The sequence below is a fragment of the Kockiozyma suomiensis genome (assembly GCF_038497685.1).
Source record: "Kockiozyma suomiensis strain NRRL Y-17356 unplaced genomic scaffold V2V93scaffold_2, whole genome shotgun sequence".
Taxonomy (NCBI): Eukaryota; Fungi; Ascomycota; class Lipomycetes; order Lipomycetales; family Lipomycetaceae; genus Kockiozyma; species Kockiozyma suomiensis.
This window is the reverse complement of record NW_027117665.1, coordinates 644,617-663,312: the sequence shown is the minus strand read 5'-3', so window position 1 is coordinate 663,312 and position 18,696 is coordinate 644,617. Positions and strand designations below refer to the sequence as shown.

Here is an 18,696-nt window from a genome sequence, read left to right as displayed (position 1 = left end):
GCGCGACGCAGCAGGGTCCAGCTTCGCACAATCCTGTCCTCTGGTGTTGGTCTGCCTACTTCTTCCGGTCACTCTCTGATTCGGCGATTACTAGACATGACACATTAAACTCAACCAGTGGCTCTTTCCTTTTTTTCTTTTTAGGAACAGACCGTATATCATTAGTATAATTATTATTGCATATATTACAAAACTCCCTTTGTTCGTTATAACTTTAAAAACAAAATTAACGCCGGGCACTTTCTTGCCATGTACTCTCTCCCGCTCATATATACAAAGCGAAAATAAAAGAAAAATAGGGTTAAATTAACGTTACTTCTCAAATGAACTCGCAATGGCTGCCAACTCATCTAATCGGCAATCTCGCTCCACCGTTTTGGTGGTCTCGCCGTCGGCGCCTGGTGATGAAAAAGAGGAAAATGGCGGCAGCTTTGGCGTCCGCGAAATGTTGGGAATGTCAACACCCTTGCTCATTGTATCAGCCAGCGACGGTAGTGTGATACTCATTCGTGGCGATACGGCCGAGGGTGTAGAGATAGATGACAATCGCGAGATTGCGCTCGTATCCTCTTCCTCCTGCTTTACTACGGCGGACTTCCGTTTTCGGCGACTCCGCGGTGACTGGCTCACATGCTCACCAAATGCTTTATCGACGGCAGAGACGGTATGAGAAATAGAAGTAGAAGCAATAGTAGCCGCTGTTGCGGCCGACCGCTTGGCGCCATGTATCTTGTGCGTGCGGAAATGCTGCATACAATTATCCTGTCTAGAGAAACGCGCACCACAGTCCTTTTCCAAGCACACGTAGTTTTTCTCTCCAGTGTGAATACGCATATGGCGAGCTAGATGGCCAGAAGTTGTGAATGACTTGCCGCAGTGGCATGCGTAACGTCTGATTTTGCGTTGATCGGCAGTTGTTGATGGTGATGACGATGACAACGACGATGACAACGACGATGACAACGACGACGACGACGACGACGACGACGATGATGACGATGATAATGATGACGACGATGATGATGATGGCGGCGGGACTGCTAATTGTAAAATTGGCGAACTTGATGAGTAGGCGACAGATCGTTGTGAGGACAGCGCAGATGAATGAGGTCGTTCGTGAGGTCGTTCTCGCGCAGGCTGAGCATCAGCCTGCTGTGAAAGAGAAAAGGATGAAGTTGAAGATTGCAGTGATGAGAGTGGTGGCGGTGGTGGTGGTGGTGGTGAGTAGAAATATTCTGACTGCGAGACGTAGTTTTCTGGTAAGGGAGCAGTAGGCATGGCGACAGGTGCCGACATGACTGACAAAGGCGCTGAAACTGGAGTCTGCTTGTACCACACGGATTTTGAACGCGGCCGCTGCTGCGAGTACGAGTAGAGGAGGGTGTGTGGAGGTGCGGCGTAGGAAGCATATGAAATCGATGCCGGTGGGAGGAAGGCCTTTGCGATTGGCAAGGCTGGAGGAGCGGGCACAGAAACTGGTGGGAGGGAAGTGGGTTCAGGTTCGTCGCAGAGAAGACTGACGGCATGACCGGACGCGGTGATGACGTGCGGGATCATGGCGGCGGTAAGAAAAGAAAAGAGGACGAGGCAGAGAAGGAGGATTGAAGAGCGAAGAGCAAAATAGAGAAATAAAAGAAGGAAAGAGGAAATGCCGCAGAAGTAGTAGCAGCGGAGTCGAAGCAGAGCCGGGTCTGCGCATCGCTTGGGAGACTTTCGAGTATTCGGTCCGTGCGCGCCCGACTAAAGAGGCACGCATAGGCGAGCGATGGGCAACTGACCCGGAATTCGATTCGAGTCACAGAAAGATGATGGACCCTGCTATGTTTTGACGAAGTATGCCACGTATTAGTAGGTATAGAAATGGCCGTAGTGGTAGTGATAGCAATAGTAACAGCGACCACAATAATGATGATAATAATAATAATAGCGTAAAAAAAACAGAGTAACAACAGAGTAATAAAAATAATAAAGTAATAGTCACAAGCGGAGATACAAAATACAGAGGGCTGAATACAGCGGTTAGAGACGGAACAGGGCAATGCCAGAAACGGAAATAGTTGCGTCTTTCTGGCTCGTGCACTAACGCACGTCCGGTGGTGATCAGCGGCAATACGACGAGCCTGACGCAAACAGCCGGCGCACGCATGTAGTTCTAGAGTGCAAGACGCAATATATGTAAAGCTGCAGCAGCAGAAAAAAAATTGAAAAGGCGGGAGATAAAATATAGAAAACAGAAGATAAAAGGTGAAAATGAGGGATAAGGCACTGCAGCGTCTTGGGCTGCAGGATGTGCGGCTGGTCCGGAGCAGCTCGCAAACTTCCGGTCCCTGCAGTTTTCTTTGCTGCAGAGACCCTTTTCTACATTTGCCGTTGGATCTGATGTTGTCGCGCTTGTGATTCTAGTTATTGCAGCTGTGATTGTAGCTGTAAAGCAGGTTGTCATGGCAGCATTCCTATTTTATTTACAGTATGCTATATCTTATTTGTCTGTTATTCAGCAAAGAGTGTGCCTTTGTTGTTTTTCTTCCGATAGATCTATTTATATTACAACCAGCCGCCCGACGGCCTCGTCTCTTTGGGCGGCCGTGGACTTGGCGAACCGAATCTCTCGAGTGCTCTGATCAGTCTTGTCGTCATCAACCGATCGCCTGTCTTCTCTCCCCAGCACTGGCTGGCTCGCTACGCATCTTGACTAACTTCCCCTCGTCTCATATAGTTCGTCTTTTGTTTGTAGTTCTATAAAAAGATACTTCTACCAGCCGCAATTATCCTGAACCGCGTGCTATCTCTTGCCTGCTTTGACTACAGGGAATCTGGGTTCATGTGTCCTTCGTCGCGTCAAACCTTAACTATGACTTTCTTTCTCCTGTCGTGTCACTTTTGTTCTACCTTGCAAACCGAACGTCAGGTCAGAGATCTGGCGTCTGCCTTCATCATCTCCATCCTTTATCTTAATTCTTAATTCGCGAGAGTTATCCTGTGCACTCAGCCTTTCAGCCTTTTTTTTCGCCGCCTTTGCCATCCTACAAATACTCTGGACCCTTGCTTACAATAAGACAAAAACAAATAAAGTTTAGCTTGGTACTTTAAAGTCTATATATAGTTTAAACTTCAATCTAACGCACCTGAACGCTCCTCTGGGTTTCGCGTGATCGCTTTGCGTTTCTAAGGTCGTCGCTGCTTGATTTTTTCTCTTGTCTTATGAGTGAGCGGTCAGATTTTAGTATTCTTAGCAAAAATTTTGTATCTGTCTCTTCCAATTCTTTTTGCGTGTTGATGATCGGAGGTGTGTGTACGTGTGTGTACGTGTGTGCGCGTGGTGATGATTATGGATCTCGAGTTAAATCTTCAGCTTATTGTTCAACGACTTTGATTTTTTTCGTAATGTTGAATGGTAAAATACTTTGTTTTCATTCTTGTGATATTGTAGTAACCATTATTGAATATATAAAAATATCACATATGTAGACAAGAGAGAATGCTAAAAATATGCACAACGGAATATGCCGACCATATTCAAGCTTCCTGCTTCTCGTGTTCAGTTCCCCAACCACAAAGTAGGCAAGGCATTTTCGAATCTACTCGATTGTTTCCAAAACTATGTTCAGTTGCAAAAAGCTTTTGCAATAACTCTTTTGGATTTTTATTGGGTTGGTGATCTTATTTCGCTTTGAGTCGTGTGCGTGAAGTAGAGTAGTATCTTCAGATATTCATATCAAGATCTTCTCTTGATTCGTCGTCTAGTGCATCGCCTAACCGGGATTATCTTTATATATATCTACACATTGTGTGTTGTAAATCAATGGGAAAAATCGTTAGAGTTGCTTTTCTCGGATTTGGCTATTTGGTCTAAGATACCAGATGTTTATCAGTCTTTTACTGAACGAGAAACTAGCGCGCTAGTATATTTTTAGAAGCAAATCGAGGTAGAGATCAAATCACGGTGGATTTGTTTGAGTCCCTTATATTCAGACAGAATATACGTTATTCTATAATTGTAGACAAAAGACGATTAGAATTCTTTTGATTTGTTTGCGTGTCGCATAGGTCGAGTTGCTGTATTTTCAAGCGTGTGTTTTCGCATTACTGAAGATACAACGCCGAGATCTAGCAAGTCAAAGTTTGCAGTTATGAATGAACTTTCTTGAGAATATTCTGAATACAGATTTCATTGAAAGAAAAAATGAATACACCATAGAGTAAGTCTTGTGACGTAAATAGATGACATTGATATTTGCCCTGACTCGCGAGCACCTCAAACCAGGAATAGAACTTCTCTTTTCAGATTAACAGGAATTTGCTTTCATGAATATTCAACAGCTACTATAAAAAGCAAAGCAGAGCATGAAAAATTGCGATATCAATCATTCACAATAAATGCGCTGCCGTGATTCAATTCTAGAATTCTATAATCTCGAGTCTCTTTACACTTACTCCATCGACAGAATATTGGTATAAAAAAGACAATTACAGAAACATTTAGCACAATGTTCTCAGCGTTCTATTTTGATATCTCATGTACGCATTTTCTGAAATATTGCAAGCGCTGTCCTCATACTTAAATTCCAAATTGAAGGCTGCTCCAAATCTTGGACGGGAATCCCACCCTCCCTCCGTACTTCACTCAGTATTAACAACAGTAATAACGAGTCAAATCAAGCGACCTCACTGGCGAATGGAAGCAGTCAAGCTCTATCAGCTGGACTATTTGAAAAGAAAAAGACAGAAGGAGATAGATGCAGCGCAGTCGTCTCAGCAGGTATAAACCACGGCTACAAGCAGAAAGCTATTACGAATCATACCTACCTCGGCTTGAAACATATCAGTAAAAATAAGCGGCCAAAGTAGCTAGACGATATTCCAACAAAGGCTAGAAAATCAGGCGATAAACTGTCTTGTCGCGGACTTAGCGTGGTTTCAGGTTTAGTCTTTCAACCATTAGAGAGAATCCAGTTTAGCATCGGCAGCAGATAATAACTCGACCTCGTTCCCATCACGCCGCTTACGTCAACGGTCGTCGATATAATAATAGACTCGGAGATAGTATTCGAAATACTGCTCATCCAGTGTCTGGAGAAACTCTTCTCGGGAAAGGCCGACTGTGACTGACTGACGGATCGCGGGATCTCACCAGACACGAATACGAGACACAAAACCGAGACAACAGCTTTCTAAAGAAAAAAGAGTATTCAGTGCTCAAAAGTGCTCAAGACCCTGAAGCAGATAGATTTCGATAGATATTATTGATGCTGTACTAACTGCTGACCGTCTCAAATATTAACGGTATATAATAAAAAAATATACACTGGTATATACTGCCCTCACTGCTGACCCGCCATCTCTTGTAAGGGCACAGAAGCTTTGTGACTCGACACAAACGTACGGCAGGCGTTTGCCCATCCTTCACAGAAAAATCTCAAAAAGCCCCTGAGGCCCGCATCTTTTTAGGTTTTTATCTTATTCCTTTGTTTCGGGTAGCGTCGATACAGATCTGTAGTTTTCAGCCGTGCAAAACCTATTCTAAATATTATTTTTTTTTATTTTTATTGTTATTTGTCTCAAATGGTCAAACCCAGCCATACCTCTTCTTAGGTCCTCAATAATCAACAATATATCACTAATCAACTGCTATTATCAATATTAAATCGACAGCGAATCAGATAAAGAGAGAAAGAAAAATAAAACTACACTAACGCCGCCAAATGGTACAAGTAACAAATCCGAGCCAGCAATTCATCATCAGCTTCAGTCATCCTTCAAATCCTGCTCATCCTCATCATCTTCGCTTAGCATTTGCCAAACGCTATCCGCATCATCCTCGTCGTCATCATTATCTTCTTCCCCGCTCCCGTTAACAAATCGCACATGTTTGGTCTGTGACGACCTCGTACTTCCGGACTCACTAGCTGACGTCCCATCATCAACATGCTTCCGCTTCCTCATCTTCTTGTCTCCCTTCTTCTCCGCCTTTACCTTGACACCCGAGCTCTCTTCCTCGCCATCATCATACTCGCTCTCCTGCTCAGATAGCCCGCTGCCATTCACGGCAGTACTACTTCCGTCAACAATACACACAGCCGATAGCTTTGTACCCACGTAGATCTTGCCAACCAATTGCCGCGTGTCCAAATTATACACGTTCAGATACCTATCAAGTCCCCCTGTCGCCAATAGAGGTGTATTCGCCTGCGCCATTGGCGGCAGCCGAACCATCAAATTCCGCTCTTCCTCGTCATCTTCTTCCTCTTTAACTTTTTTTGGTAGAAAGGTGTCCAAGCAAAGAATCGACCCCGTCGACCCGGAATAGTGCCCAATTTTGCGCCCTGAGACAACATCAAATTTGGCAGTCGTCGCATGAGTGTCGCAAAACACAACCTCGTTATCCTTAGCCGTCGGAACCAGCGCCACCAACGGATGCTCACCAACTTCAACATTGACCAACGGTCGCCGTGATTTAGATGTCTCGTAAAGCCGAACATGTCCAAATCTCGTAGTTACCGCCACGCGAAAATCATTTATCAATTGCGCGTCCATAGGCCTATCTACATCCAAAAACCGAATATCACTAATCCAAACAGGAACTCGCAGTTCAAGCTCGTCGTTCTTGACATTCTTGGCACGCCATATCTTATGCCGGCTTAATTCCCGAGGCTGATGGCCGCCCCCGCGTTGACGGGGCGATATACACCACTTCGTTGCTGTGTCCGATGCGATTGGCGAGTTCGCGTTTGAATTCCCGCCGTCGTCGCTCGCGTGGATATTTATTATTTGGTTAATCTCAAGTTCGCGTTCTTTGCCGCCGTATGCGATAATATCTGGTCGATTCGGATGAGCGCGGTATGCATTTACTGGGTCCCCAATGAGCTAGTTCAGCGATTTTATTAGCACATACTCCTTCATAAAAAGATTTTTCTATCCAAAACAAAAGAGAGAAAAAAGAGCAGGAAAAGAAGATACACACCGTATGATACTCCACCGGCATACTTTCGGCAGACTGTATGTCGCGAACTATAAGCTTACCGGTTGATGTAAAGCTAGACAGGATTCCATTGACACACTCTAATCCTATAAATGCATCATCTTGTTGATTTACTTGGTCTTTCCACTCAGTGATTAATGCGTAAGGCGGCAATGATTCATAAATTTGAACGAGACCCCCCTTTCTAGCAATGCAGATCTACAAAAATTACTATTGTTAGCAAATAGATCATTCGGTCCATATCCAGTAAATGTTCGACCAAAAAAACTAATTATAAAAAAAAGGGAAAACATACGCAATCTTTGCCGTTGTAAAGTTTCAGCAGAATCATACGCTGCACATATGAAGTCCGGCCTGCTACGGCAAATGTCTCAATACTAGGCTGTTGTGATCCCTTCACGCTCGTATTTGTGCCATAAGAAAATGAAATATCTGCATATTCCTTTGCGTTAGCTTTGAAAAAAAAGATATTCGCATGATTCTTTCATACTTTTCAAACTTCCAGAGTCCTCGGCGGCAACCAATACTCTCATTTTAGATATATATTATAGATCTCGTATGTTCGTTTCAAGGAAATGATTTTCTGCTCTCGATGGCGCAAATTGCTAGTGGATAAACAAGTCTAGCGATATACCCAAACTCACGAGTCCAAATCTTTCACAAGTAGATTATTGATCGTTTTACGATAAATATACACAAAATAGATCCCCTTTGTCTTCTCTTGCGCACCTGTCAGTCTTGTGAATAAAAAAGCATCAAATAAAAAAAAGGACAAATGCGCATCTGAAAAACATGTCTGGTTACCCGGCTCATCTCATCGCGTTCGATGGCCTCGTCCAAAAAAACCCAATGTCAACAAAGAAAACCAGCCACTCAACAACACTCGGTGATCTATAGTCAACGATTTGGTCGGGCAACCCTTAATGACTGGTAATTTTTCTCCTAAAACGCCAAGAGGTGCGCAGCAAGATGCTCTACCGTCGACACCATACAGTAACTCGCCTTTTAAATCTCTATACAACCATTCACCTTCCTCAGGCTCTCCACTCTCACGCCCATACACACCTTACTCTCCCAGTGCTAAAAGCAATTCCGGATCAAGACTAGGAGACACTTTAGTACGCCCACCGTCAGCTGAGTTACCGACTGGATCGAGACCCGCTACACCGCAGGAAATTCCAAGAGGACAATGGCGACATCCCGCGTTTGATGAATTAAATCAGCGGGTTTCAAAGAAAGAGTTTACACAGATTACAAGTCGAAAGATATTTTTGAATGCAGCCGCTTTTGTCGTGTACTTGATTCTCTCTACTTTTATCGAGAAATGGTTTGTGCCTTGTTTTGTTATGAGCTAGCTGTATGACCTGTGTTGATTTATTTAAATGACCTAGGATCTGGGTTCACGATTTCATGGCTGAGTATGGTGGATTCTCTACTGCATCACACTATGCAGGTAAGTGATAAACAAAATCATCCATTTGTCACTGCTTCAAGATTACTGACTAGACTGCAGGACTCATTGTGCGAGTGATTTTGATTTGGAATATTGTTGGCGGTATTCTACGACTCTTCAACAAAAAAGATAATTTAGACGATGTTCCATTGACACCCAATCAACGAAGATTGATGGGCTTATCCGACGATGGTAAGTTATTCTCAATTTGTTAATTTTTAGCATGCATTCTAAGAGAGAACCAGGTCGAGGCATATCTCCGGCTTCACCTCTGACACCCCCGAAATATATCAAAACATTTGGATCATCAAGAGAATCACCTCATACCTCTCCGCTGATCAAAAGATCTATGCAAGAAGCAATAGAAAAGAACTTTCGCCAACAGCAACAGCAACGGCAGCAATCGCCGCGCACACCAGGCTCAGCGCAAGTGACAAACCGTCAGTCAAACACGCCGCAAAAGGCTGCTATTGAGGCACAGAAGCAAACGCAAACAGTGTCGCCATCTCCGCCTGTCATTTCTAGTGTGCCGGGTTCAATGAATTTCTCTGCTAGTGGACGGTATTTGTATAATATTTCTGATTCGCCTGGACGTAAGTGCTGTTTGAGTTTGCAATTTTGCGCGAGCGTGGATACTGACTGGTTTTTTTTTTTAAATTTTTAGGTGCTTCTCCTAGTAGACGGATATAAATGAGCATTTTGGAGGGACTCGTAAGATGAAACTTGAATATGTGCACGACATTTATATGATATTAATTTAAAATGCATCTGCATCACAATATGCCTTAAATAAGTTCATCACAAAAAAAACTCATGATATTTAAAAATACTGAGGATCAAATTCAACTCGTTATATACAATGCCTAATCTATACTCCAGATCACACCCTTACTTGCGCTCATCAGGTCGCAAATAGTAAAGCTTCGCTCTTCTAGCCCTCTTCGTTGCTCGACTAATGAATTCAAAGTTCTCAACCGATGTACTATATACCTTGACACTCAACTCAATACCCACTTGCGCAACTTCCGACCGTAATCGAACGCTCGTATCAAGGCCCGCGCGTTTAATGCCCATGATTGTACCAGTGAAGGCATCCCTACTTTCACCTCTAAACAATACGCGAATAACGTCGCCGGGTTTGACGCAAATATCACTTGATCGCTCAAATAGTTTCCGTCGCCATCCTGTTGGATCTAGGTCTTTTTTGAGTTGATCGGTGATATAGATGATTGGATGTGTGTTTGCTGGCAATAACGATGGAGGAGAGACTGGGATTTTTCGAGCCACTTTCTTTGCTATAGATAAGAAAAAGAAGTTTAGGTTAGTATATAATGTATAGTCAAAGAAAGAAAATGTTGCATACGCTTAGAGTAGATTTTGTAGCCGGCATTTTGAACTAACGATATCGACGACCGAAGCATCGACAATGCGGGAGCCGTAGGTCGCAATTGCAGCCTATTGAATAATGACAACCTCATTTGTTCTATTCTAATGAACTTCCTATTGTCTTCCAAGGAGTTAATTGTACACTGAGGCAGATATTTATAGGTGGTTCAGTTTGAGTTTTTGAAATGAGGAAATAATTGGAAAAAAATAAAATCGAAATTCTCGTTGCTTGGATTTTGCTAGTCAACTAATGTCACTTCCACAATCACGTGACAAGTTGCGGTGAACAGGAGACCTAAATCTAAAACTGAAAATCCCGAATTAACAATACTCTCTCACGAGTCCCGTAAAGAAGCAAAGATAATCACACTTTTTTTTTTATAGTTGTACGAGGAGTAATGCTAGTTCGTACAGCTTTACGCACGATCTCGACGTCATTGGCGCGTCGTGCGTATTCTACTGCTATACCCGCAGGATACACACCGTTGACAGTCGACGGCTTCGTCGGGGCAGTCGGTAATACGCCGCTTATTAAATTGAAAAGTCTCAGTGAGGAGACTGGTGCGAATATTTATGGCAAAGCAGAGTTTATGAATCCTGGTGGATCAGTTAAAGGTGAGATTTTTCTTTCTCTTCTTTATTATTATTTTTATTTTGATAGATGTCCTGAATGTGAATACTAACTTGATTAGACCGTGCTGCCTTATATGTTATCGAAGATGCTGAGAAAAAAGGTTTGCCAAACTTTTACTGAGAGCATAAAGCAATTATGAATTAACTTGTACTGTGCAGGACTCATTGGACCCGGAGGCACAGTTGTCGAAGGTACCGCCGGCAACACTGGGATCGGTTTAGCGCACGTACGTTCGAATATCCCGAAATATTTTATTAATTGTCAGTGCAATTACTCAAAGTGAAACTAGATCTGTCGCGCAAAGGGATACAAATGTGTGATTTACATGCCAAATACTCAAAGTCAGGGAAAGATTGATCTTCTTCGCTTGCTTGGTGCTGAGGTATATCCTGTTCCAGCGGTAGCGTTTGATAATCCGATGAACTATAACCATCAGGCCAAGCGACATGCAGGTGCGTCTCTTAAAGTTACCCTTCCAATGTGCTATCTTCAAATACCGAAACTGACTATGAGACAGAAAACATGGAGAACGCAGTATGGACTAATCAATTCGATAACATTGCCAATCGCCAGGCACATATCGAAACCACCGGCCCCGAAATCTGGGCTCAGACTTTTGGTAAAGTCGATGGGTTTACTTGCTCAACCGGCACAGGTGGTTCTTTTGCTGGAGTGACTCGGTTCCTTAAGGAAGCAAGTGACGGTCGCGTCAAGGCATTTCTCGCCGACCCGCCCGGCTCGGTCTTATGCAGCTATATCAAGAGTAACGGCGTCTTACTTGATCGCTCCGGATCGAGTATTACAGAAGGTATCGGCCAAGGACGCGTTACTGATAATTTGGCGCAAGATATTGACCTCGTTGATGATGCAATGACAATCTCAGATGAGAAGACGATAAAGATGATTTATCGTTTATTGGATGAGGAGGGCCTATATCTTGGCGCGTCGTCGTGCTTGAATGTGGTGGCTGCTTATGAAATGGCGCAGACTCTCGGAAAGGGAAGTACAGTCGTCACCCTTCTTTGCGACGGAGGTATGCTATTATTTTTTTCTTTTACTTTTGATATTTCGTGTAAAACGACACTAACAAAATTTGAAAATTTAGCTTATCGTTATGCCGAGCGCTTGTTCAGTCAGTCATGGCTTGAATCCAAAAAGTTACGCCAAGAAATTCCTGCGCACCTTGAAAAATATATCGTCTTGCCATAATCTGCAACACTTCTCCAGCTTTTGAAATAATGTTTTTCTGTTGAAAGAGACTAATGTAGATAGACTTCTTTTTGGCAACTGCTACTCATTAAAAATTTGTTTTATATGCAAAAATAGAAACTATATAAACAAATTGTTATGCTATATCATCTTGCCCACTATGTATCAAAAATAGTAATAGGAATAATATACCAGCTTTATCCGCCTGTCATTATAAATTACTCAGACAATAAAGATAAATTTATGAAAAATATATGAACTAAACAAATTTTCCTGATCTATTTTTTCTTCACATTCACGCACCAACCCACATCCTCGCCGACCTAAACAACCGAATCCACGGTCCAAACTCTCCCCAGTTCTTACCTTCTTCAAGAGGATACCATGAATTTCCCTCTTTAAAAACGACACGCTCGGGGTGCGGCATCAGCGCAAGAACTCGGCCATTATGATTTCGTACACCGGTAATTCCACCCGGCGAACCGTTTGGATTATATGGGTACTTTTCAGTGATTTTGCCATAATTGTCAACATAGCGAACGGCAACTAATCCGTCTTGCGTTAACTTCTTTGCCTGTTCGGCATTCTCAAATGACGCACGACCTTCGCCGTGCGCGACGGCAATAGGGAATTTCGAACCGCGCATACCATGTAAAAATACCGAGGGCTCCTTTGCGCTTTCAACGATTTCGACTTCACATACTCGCGCTTCAAATTGCTCGGATGCGTTACGCTGGAAAGTAGGCCAATTCTCGGCACCGGGAATGATATCCTTGAGCTGCGACAAGAACTGACAGCCATTACACACGCCAAGGGTAAACGTATCTTTACGATCACTAAAAAAGCGTCTAAATTCCTCGCGTGCCTGCTCATGCCAAAGCACAGACTTTGCCCATCCGGCACCGGCCCCAAGCACATCTCCATAAGAAAATCCACCGCAGGCAGCTAAACCAACAAAGCTATCGAGTGTCACGTTCCCCGAAATGATATCAGTCATGTGAACATCAACTGGGATGAACCCCGCGGAAAAGAACGAAAATGCCATTTCGGCATGCCCGTTCACTCCTTGTTCGCGCAAAATAGCTACTCTGGGCTTTGAGATCGGTAGCGGTACCGACGGCGCAACGCCCAGCTCGGTACCTACAGTAGCTGCGGCAGTAGTCTCGCAACTAGTCTCGTCACTGGCCAGAAGAGTATCCTGCACGTCAAATGTGAGACGATAGAAAAGACCCGGGTCAAAATTATCCAAGATGTTGGCAAATTCTTGGTCTGCATTCTTTGGATTATCACGCAGCCGCTGCATTTTGTATGAAGTCAATGACCATGCCTGCTGCAAATCCGCACGAGAAGACTCTAGTACGAGCTCATCGCCAAAATTAATGGTGATTGCTTGATCTTTCGTTGGTCGTACGTCAGCCACTGAAGTGATATACTGTCCATCAATATCGTTGGCTTCAAAGATCGCAATGAACCGGTCAACATCCTCTACCTTAACCTGGAACACCGCGCCCAGTTCTTCATTAAACAGAAGCGAAATGACATCAGCGCCAGAAGATGGCAGATCGATAAACAGGCCAGTACGACCAGCAAACGCCATTTCAACCAAAGTAGTAAACAATCCACCGTCAGACCTGTCGTGGTAAGCAAGCACCAAATCAGGAACCGAATGCAAGATTGACACAGCCGTAATGAAATTTTTAAGCATAGTAATCGACTCAACCTCTGGCGTCACATTACCAATCTTTCCAAACGCCTGCGCAACAGCCGAGCCTCCCAGTCTAGCCTTTCCGCGAGCAAGATCAACGAGCATCAACTTTGTAGCACCAATTCCAGGCTCCTCGACCCGACGCAGCTGCGGTGTCCAAGTGTTGTGCACGTTGGTCACTCCGCAAAAGGCAGTAATGATAAGCGACAATGGCGCAGTGACCTCCTTTGTCTCTTTGCTCTTACCGCCATTATCTTCTTCCCACTTCATTTTCATCGACATAGAATCTTTGCCGACCGGAATACTAATACCAAGCTCAGGACACATCTCAAGACCGACCGCCTGTACTGCCTCGTAAAGATTCGCGCCTTCGCCATCATGCGCTGGAGAAGCCATCCAGTTCGCAGACAAACGCACATGTTCAAGATCCTTGATATCCGCAGCCACAAGATTCAAAAGTGACTCGGCAACAGCCATCTGCGCAGATGCGCGAGGATTGATAAGCGCAATAGTCGGCCGCTCACCAACCGACATAGCTTCGCCGGTAAGTATACATTCGCCAAGCGACGTTGCAGTCACACCGACATCGGCAACCGGAACCTGCCAAGGCCCAACCATCTGGTCGCGCGCAATAAGTCCCGTAACCGTGCGGTCGCCGATAGTAATCAAGAACGACTTTGAGCCCACTGCGGGCATATGCATGACACGCTCAATCGCAGTAAGCAGCGGCGAAGGCGGAGTAGAGTCTGACAGCTTCAATCCGGCCTCAACCTCAGCTGCTCCAGCACCACCATTAGCTGTCACATTAGCCACTGAGGCAGCCTTTGGTAAGGGCCTGCCGTTAGCATCGACATAGCTAGCAAGCGAGCTGTCAAACGGAGGCAGCTTGAGATGCCGAGTAGTAGCCGTCCGCGACATTTTAGGAGGCTTGCCGAACAGAGTCGACATTTCAAGATCGATCGGTGTGCTGCCGAGTAATCTATCAGTCAGAATGAGCCTCTGCTCCGCAGTTGCAGTGCCGACGATTGAGAAAGGACACCGTTCGCGGTTGGCAATTGCGGTGAAAAGATCAATGTCTTCTTTGGCGACCGCCAGAACATATCTCTCTTGCGCCTCGCAGCACCAGATCTCCATTGGTGACATGCCAGGCTCAGAGCATGCGATATCGCGCAACTCAAATTTAGCTCCCAAACCGTGGTCATGCACCAACTCTGGCAGCGCATTTGACAGACCACCAGCACCAACGTCATGAATTGACTGAATGGGATTGGCATCAAGTGAGGCACATGTGTCAATGACCATTTGCACGCGACGCTCCATCTCCGGGTTTCCGCGCTGCACAGAGGCGTAGTCGAGCTCTACAGAGGCATCGCCAGAAGCAACAGATGAGGCGGCACCACCTCCGAGACCGATGAGCATGGCCGGTCCGCCGAGAACAATAAGATACGCGCCAGGCGTGATAGACTTTTCTTTCAAGGCGTTCACGGGTCGAACAGTACCCACACCACCAGCAAGCATGATAGGCTTGTGGTAGCCGCGAATTTCTTGCTTGCCGTTTGGCAATAGAAGAGTGGTGGTTAATGTTCGGAAGAAACCAGTGATGCAAGGCCTGCCAAACTCGTTATTAAAAGACGCACCACCCAAAGGAGCTTCGATCATGATATCGAGAGCAGATGCAATGTGATCCGGCTTGCCAATATCGAGCTCCCAAGGTTGCCGACAAGAAGGAATGAGCAGATCAGAGACGCAGTATCCTGCCAGGCCCGCTTTCGGTTTTGATCCTCTACCAACGGCACCTTCGTCGCGAATCTCACCGCCGGAACCGGTCGAAGCACCAGGGAATGGCGAGACGGCTGTAGGATGATTATGAGTTTCAACCTTGCCAAGGTAATGAACTAGCTCTTCGACCATATTCCATTCGTTTGTGGTCAAGTCAGGAACAAAAAGAGTAGCGTCGAATCCTTCCATTACAGCAGCGTTATCCGAATACGCAGAGACGGTGTACGCACCGCCGACTTTTTCATGAGTATTTCTGATCATCTTGAAAAGAGAAATGGCTTTATTTTCACCGTCAATTTTCCAATCGGCATTGAAGATCTTATGCCGACAGTGCTCGGAGTTAACCTGGGCGAACATGAAGAGCTCGACATCGGTCGGATTTCGTCCGGGACCCAAATGCTGAAAGGCTTCGGCGAGATAAGCAATTTCATCAGGAGCTAAAGCGAGACCAAATTTTTTGTTCGCCTCTTCCAAACGGTCCTTTGGCGACTTGCCAAGGGTGATTTCAACGAGAGGCTTCGGTTCCCGCTTGGCGAACATATCGTCATAAGTTGGAGCCACTTGAAAAATTGCCTGTAATTAATTGTTAGCGCAACAATTCCACTGCACGCAATTGCAGTAAAAAATATATAAGAAAAAAAAGTGCGGACCTGCGTCATTCTATCGTAGAAGGCGTCTAGAGAAACCCCAGATTCAAGATGCTGCATGAGAGGAAATCCTTTGCGCACGGTGACTAATATAGCAACACCGCGCTCGATACGTTCGAGGTCGTCTGCGAGACCGGAAACATGAGCGATATTTGTCGCTTTCGAGGACCATGGCGAGATGGTGCCCACGCGCGGGACGACGCGAATGAGATAGTTGTCAGGTTCGGCAGGGCGAGAGGCATTGGAGGTGAGAGCCGCGACGAGCGATGCATAACCTGCGTCTGTCGGGTCGAGAGCAGAGTCGTAAGAGAGGAGCGAATGAAGAAGTTTTTGCTTAGAGGGGTCGGCAGCTGGGTCATCAGGGATGAGAGCCGGTGAACGAAGAGCAACGTAGTGGACGTAGAGAGCGCGGATGGCGGTGACTGCGGAGGAGTTTACAGCGGTGTTGATGGAGGAGATGAGGGATGCGATGCGGAAGGGAGAGTAGGCGACGGGGCCAGGAAGGGAGAGAAACCGCTGGTCAGCCATTGAGCCCAGGCACTGAACTGCGCAGAGGAATGGAGGAAAAAGAAGATGAGGATTTTTGAACAGAAGAGTGCAACTTGAACAGAAGAGTGCAACTAACTAAAGCCGCGCGGCTGCTAAAGGATACAAAAACCCCAGCCAGCGAAGAAAAGAAAAAATTTCGGGCCCTGCGAAACGAAGATGAGTGTTTAGGTGTTTATGCACACGTGACCGAGTTGGTTTGGGCCGTAGTCTGCCACACGGCAAGAGGTGGCACTAGGCTGGATAAGCGGTATCTAGATATCGAAATATATATAATATAATCTTTTACTATTTGTCTATCATTTCCATTCTCTCCTTTTGGCCTCTTCTTCAGAAGAGTCTCCTTCAAATCTCTAATCTCCCAAAGCAGCCGCACGCCTCCTGAACCTTCTCAATTTTTTTTACCGAAAGCGAAAAATTTCCTAAACTCCCAGCAGCAGTCCACTAACTTGACACCGCTAGATATCCGTCGCGATAATGTCGAAATCGAAAAATGAGATTGAAGAAGAAAAGGCGGAGCGCAAGAGATTGCGCAAGTTAGAGAAAAAAGAAAAGAAGATGAGGAAGGCTGCCGCTGAAGACGAGTTGTCGAAGTCAGCCAAGGACAGTACCGACAGTACCGGCAGCACTGACAAGACTGAGCGGAAAGATAAAAAGGACAAGAGAGAAAAGAAAGATAAGAAGGAGGCGACAGAGTCTACTTCTGAACCTGTTGGAGGAGAAAAAAAGAGCAAGAAGGACAAGAAGCGCGATGCTGAATCGCTCGACGAGCCTGCGTTTAAGAAATCAAAAACCGTCGCCACTCCGGCGGTCAAGAATACTGCTTCTGACTCTGCCGTCGACTCATTTCTTAAGGAATCTGACATCACGATTACAGACCCTCTTAATGAAAATCACAAGCCTGTGCTGTCATTCTCAGATATCGTGCTCGATTCGCGTGTACTAAAGTTTCTCACAAAGTACCCCAAACCGACTCCGATCCAGAGCGCGGCTTGGCCTGCTCTTCTTGCTGGACGCGATGTTATAGGAGTGGCCGAAACCGGTTCGGGTAAAACTATGGCCTTTGCTGTCCCTGCTGTTTCCTACTTACTTTCCAATAAAATTGCGAAGAAGGCGTCGGTCCTTATCATCTCGCCCACCCGTGAGCTCGCCATGCAGATCCACGACAATCTAGATGACCTAGGAAAGGCTGTTGGCATCAAATCTGTATGTGTCTATGGCGGTGTTCCAAAGGACCAACAAAGACGGGATCTGAAAGGCGCCAGCGTCGTCGTAGCTACTCCCGGCCGCCTGATCGATCTCGTCAATGATGGCGATATTGATCTTTCGCAGATAACTTATCTCGTGCTCGACGAAGCCGACCGTATGCTCGAGAAAGGGTTCGAAGAAGATATTAAACGTGTGATGAGTGCTACAGATCCCATGAAGCGCAAGACTGTTATGTTTACGGCTACGTGGCCGCCGTCTGTTCGTGACTTGGCTTCGCAGTTTCTGAAGGATCCGGTCAAGGTCATGATCGGCGACCGCGAGTCTGAGCTTAAGGCGAACTCTCGAATCACCCAGACTGTTGAAGTCATGGATCCTCGCGATAAAGAGCAGCGACTACTTCAAGTCTTGACACAGTTCCAGTCAGAGAATAGCAAAAAGGATAGAATCTTAATTTTTGCTCTTTACAAGAAGGAGGCAGCTCGAGTCGAACAGACCCTACAGAGACGAGGATATAACGTCGCAGCTATCCATGGTGATCTTTCGCAGATTCAGAGACAAAATGCGTTGGAGAACTTCAAAAACGGATCGTGTCCGTTGCTACTGGCCACAGACGTGGCTGCTCGTGGTCTTGATATCCCTGCCGTCAAGCTTGTCATCAACCTCACCTTTCCGCTGACGGCCGAAGACTATGTTCACCGTATCGGTCGTACTGGTCGCGCAGGCCAGACTGGTAAAGCAATTACATTTTTTACTGAGCACGAGAAGCATCTCTCCGGCGCTTTGATCAATGTTCTTCGGTCAGCGGACCAGCCAGTTCCTGAGGACTTGCTCAAGTTTGGAGGTCACACCAAAAAGAAGGCGCATTCTGCTTACGGGGCTTTTTTTAAAGAGATTGATCCTACGAAGAAGGCAAAGAAGATTGTGTTTGACTAGATATATTTATGGATAGATAAGTGTGCATATAGTTTTATAACAGGTTGGTCGAATAACGATTTTATAAAATTTGTGAGCGTAAATTAATCGATGCAAAATGTCTTTATTATTACTGTTCTGGTCAAACCCCTATTCCATCTATATTCCCATTTGGCCAATCGAATTCAAGCCATCACCACACCAAGCAGTCGAATAATTTCGACAGTATGCTTTTGC

The 18,696-nt window shown here is 45.4% G+C and overlaps 7 protein-coding genes across 7 annotated transcripts; 3 read left to right on the top strand and 4 right to left on the bottom strand.

The window, feature by feature from the left end:
* Nucleotides 1-210: 210 nt before the first annotated feature.
* On the bottom strand, nucleotides 211-1,676 carry V2V93DRAFT_120724 (uncharacterized protein). Its single transcript, XM_066906776.1, has one exon. The coding sequence runs from the start codon at nucleotides 1,555-1,557 to the stop codon at nucleotides 313-315; it is 1,245 nt and encodes a 414-aa protein (XP_066767945.1). The 5' UTR covers nucleotides 1,558-1,676; the 3' UTR covers nucleotides 211-312.
* Nucleotides 1,677-5,437: 3,761 nt separating this feature from the next.
* Nucleotides 5,438-7,754, bottom strand: V2V93DRAFT_364256 (uncharacterized protein). Its single transcript, XM_066908811.1, has 4 exons — nucleotides 7,470-7,754; nucleotides 7,275-7,411; nucleotides 6,962-7,177; nucleotides 5,438-6,864 (listed from the first exon to the last, which is right to left on the bottom strand). The coding sequence occupies exons 1-4, from the start codon at nucleotides 7,510-7,512 to the stop codon at nucleotides 5,746-5,748; spliced, it is 1,515 nt and encodes a 504-aa protein (XP_066767944.1). The 5' UTR covers nucleotides 7,513-7,754; the 3' UTR covers nucleotides 5,438-5,745.
* A 91-nt stretch (nucleotides 7,755-7,845) lies between these two features.
* On the top strand, nucleotides 7,846-9,267 carry V2V93DRAFT_364255 (nuclear pore complex component-domain-containing protein). Its single transcript, XM_066908810.1, has 5 exons — nucleotides 7,846-8,306; nucleotides 8,371-8,432; nucleotides 8,493-8,624; nucleotides 8,678-9,025; nucleotides 9,097-9,267. The coding sequence occupies exons 1-5, from the start codon at nucleotides 7,903-7,905 to the stop codon at nucleotides 9,120-9,122; spliced, it is 972 nt and encodes a 323-aa protein (XP_066767943.1). The 5' UTR covers nucleotides 7,846-7,902; the 3' UTR covers nucleotides 9,123-9,267.
* V2V93DRAFT_403300 (mitochondrial 54S ribosomal protein bL19m) lies at nucleotides 9,161-10,009 on the bottom strand. The gene is made up of 2 exons (XM_066912621.1): nucleotides 9,796-10,009; nucleotides 9,161-9,727 (listed from the first exon to the last, which is right to left on the bottom strand). Exons 1-2 carry the CDS (start codon nucleotides 9,908-9,910, stop codon nucleotides 9,321-9,323), a joined length of 522 nt encoding a protein of 173 aa, XP_066767942.1. The 5' UTR covers nucleotides 9,911-10,009; the 3' UTR covers nucleotides 9,161-9,320.
* Nucleotides 10,010-10,148: 139 nt separating this feature from the next.
* Nucleotides 10,149-11,867, top strand: V2V93DRAFT_364249 (tryptophan synthase beta subunit-like PLP-dependent enzyme). The gene is made up of 6 exons (XM_066908809.1): nucleotides 10,149-10,433; nucleotides 10,511-10,552; nucleotides 10,611-10,678; nucleotides 10,742-10,904; nucleotides 10,970-11,485; nucleotides 11,558-11,867. The coding sequence occupies exons 1-6, from the start codon at nucleotides 10,217-10,219 to the stop codon at nucleotides 11,659-11,661; spliced, it is 1,110 nt and encodes a 369-aa protein (XP_066767941.1). The 5' UTR covers nucleotides 10,149-10,216; the 3' UTR covers nucleotides 11,662-11,867.
* V2V93DRAFT_364247 (CobB/CobQ-like glutamine amidotransferase domain-containing protein) lies at nucleotides 11,727-16,432 on the bottom strand. The gene is made up of 2 exons (XM_066908808.1): nucleotides 15,796-16,432; nucleotides 11,727-15,718 (listed from the first exon to the last, which is right to left on the bottom strand). The coding sequence occupies exons 1-2, from the start codon at nucleotides 16,318-16,320 to the stop codon at nucleotides 11,957-11,959; spliced, it is 4,287 nt and encodes a 1,428-aa protein (XP_066767940.1). The 5' UTR covers nucleotides 16,321-16,432; the 3' UTR covers nucleotides 11,727-11,956.
* Nucleotides 16,433-16,657: 225 nt separating this feature from the next.
* Nucleotides 16,658-18,589, top strand: V2V93DRAFT_384252 (P-loop containing nucleoside triphosphate hydrolase protein). Its single transcript, XM_066912213.1, has one exon. The coding sequence runs from the start codon at nucleotides 16,816-16,818 to the stop codon at nucleotides 18,478-18,480; it is 1,665 nt and encodes a 554-aa protein (XP_066767939.1). The 5' UTR covers nucleotides 16,658-16,815; the 3' UTR covers nucleotides 18,481-18,589.
* The last annotated feature ends 107 nt before the right edge of the window (nucleotides 18,590-18,696 follow it).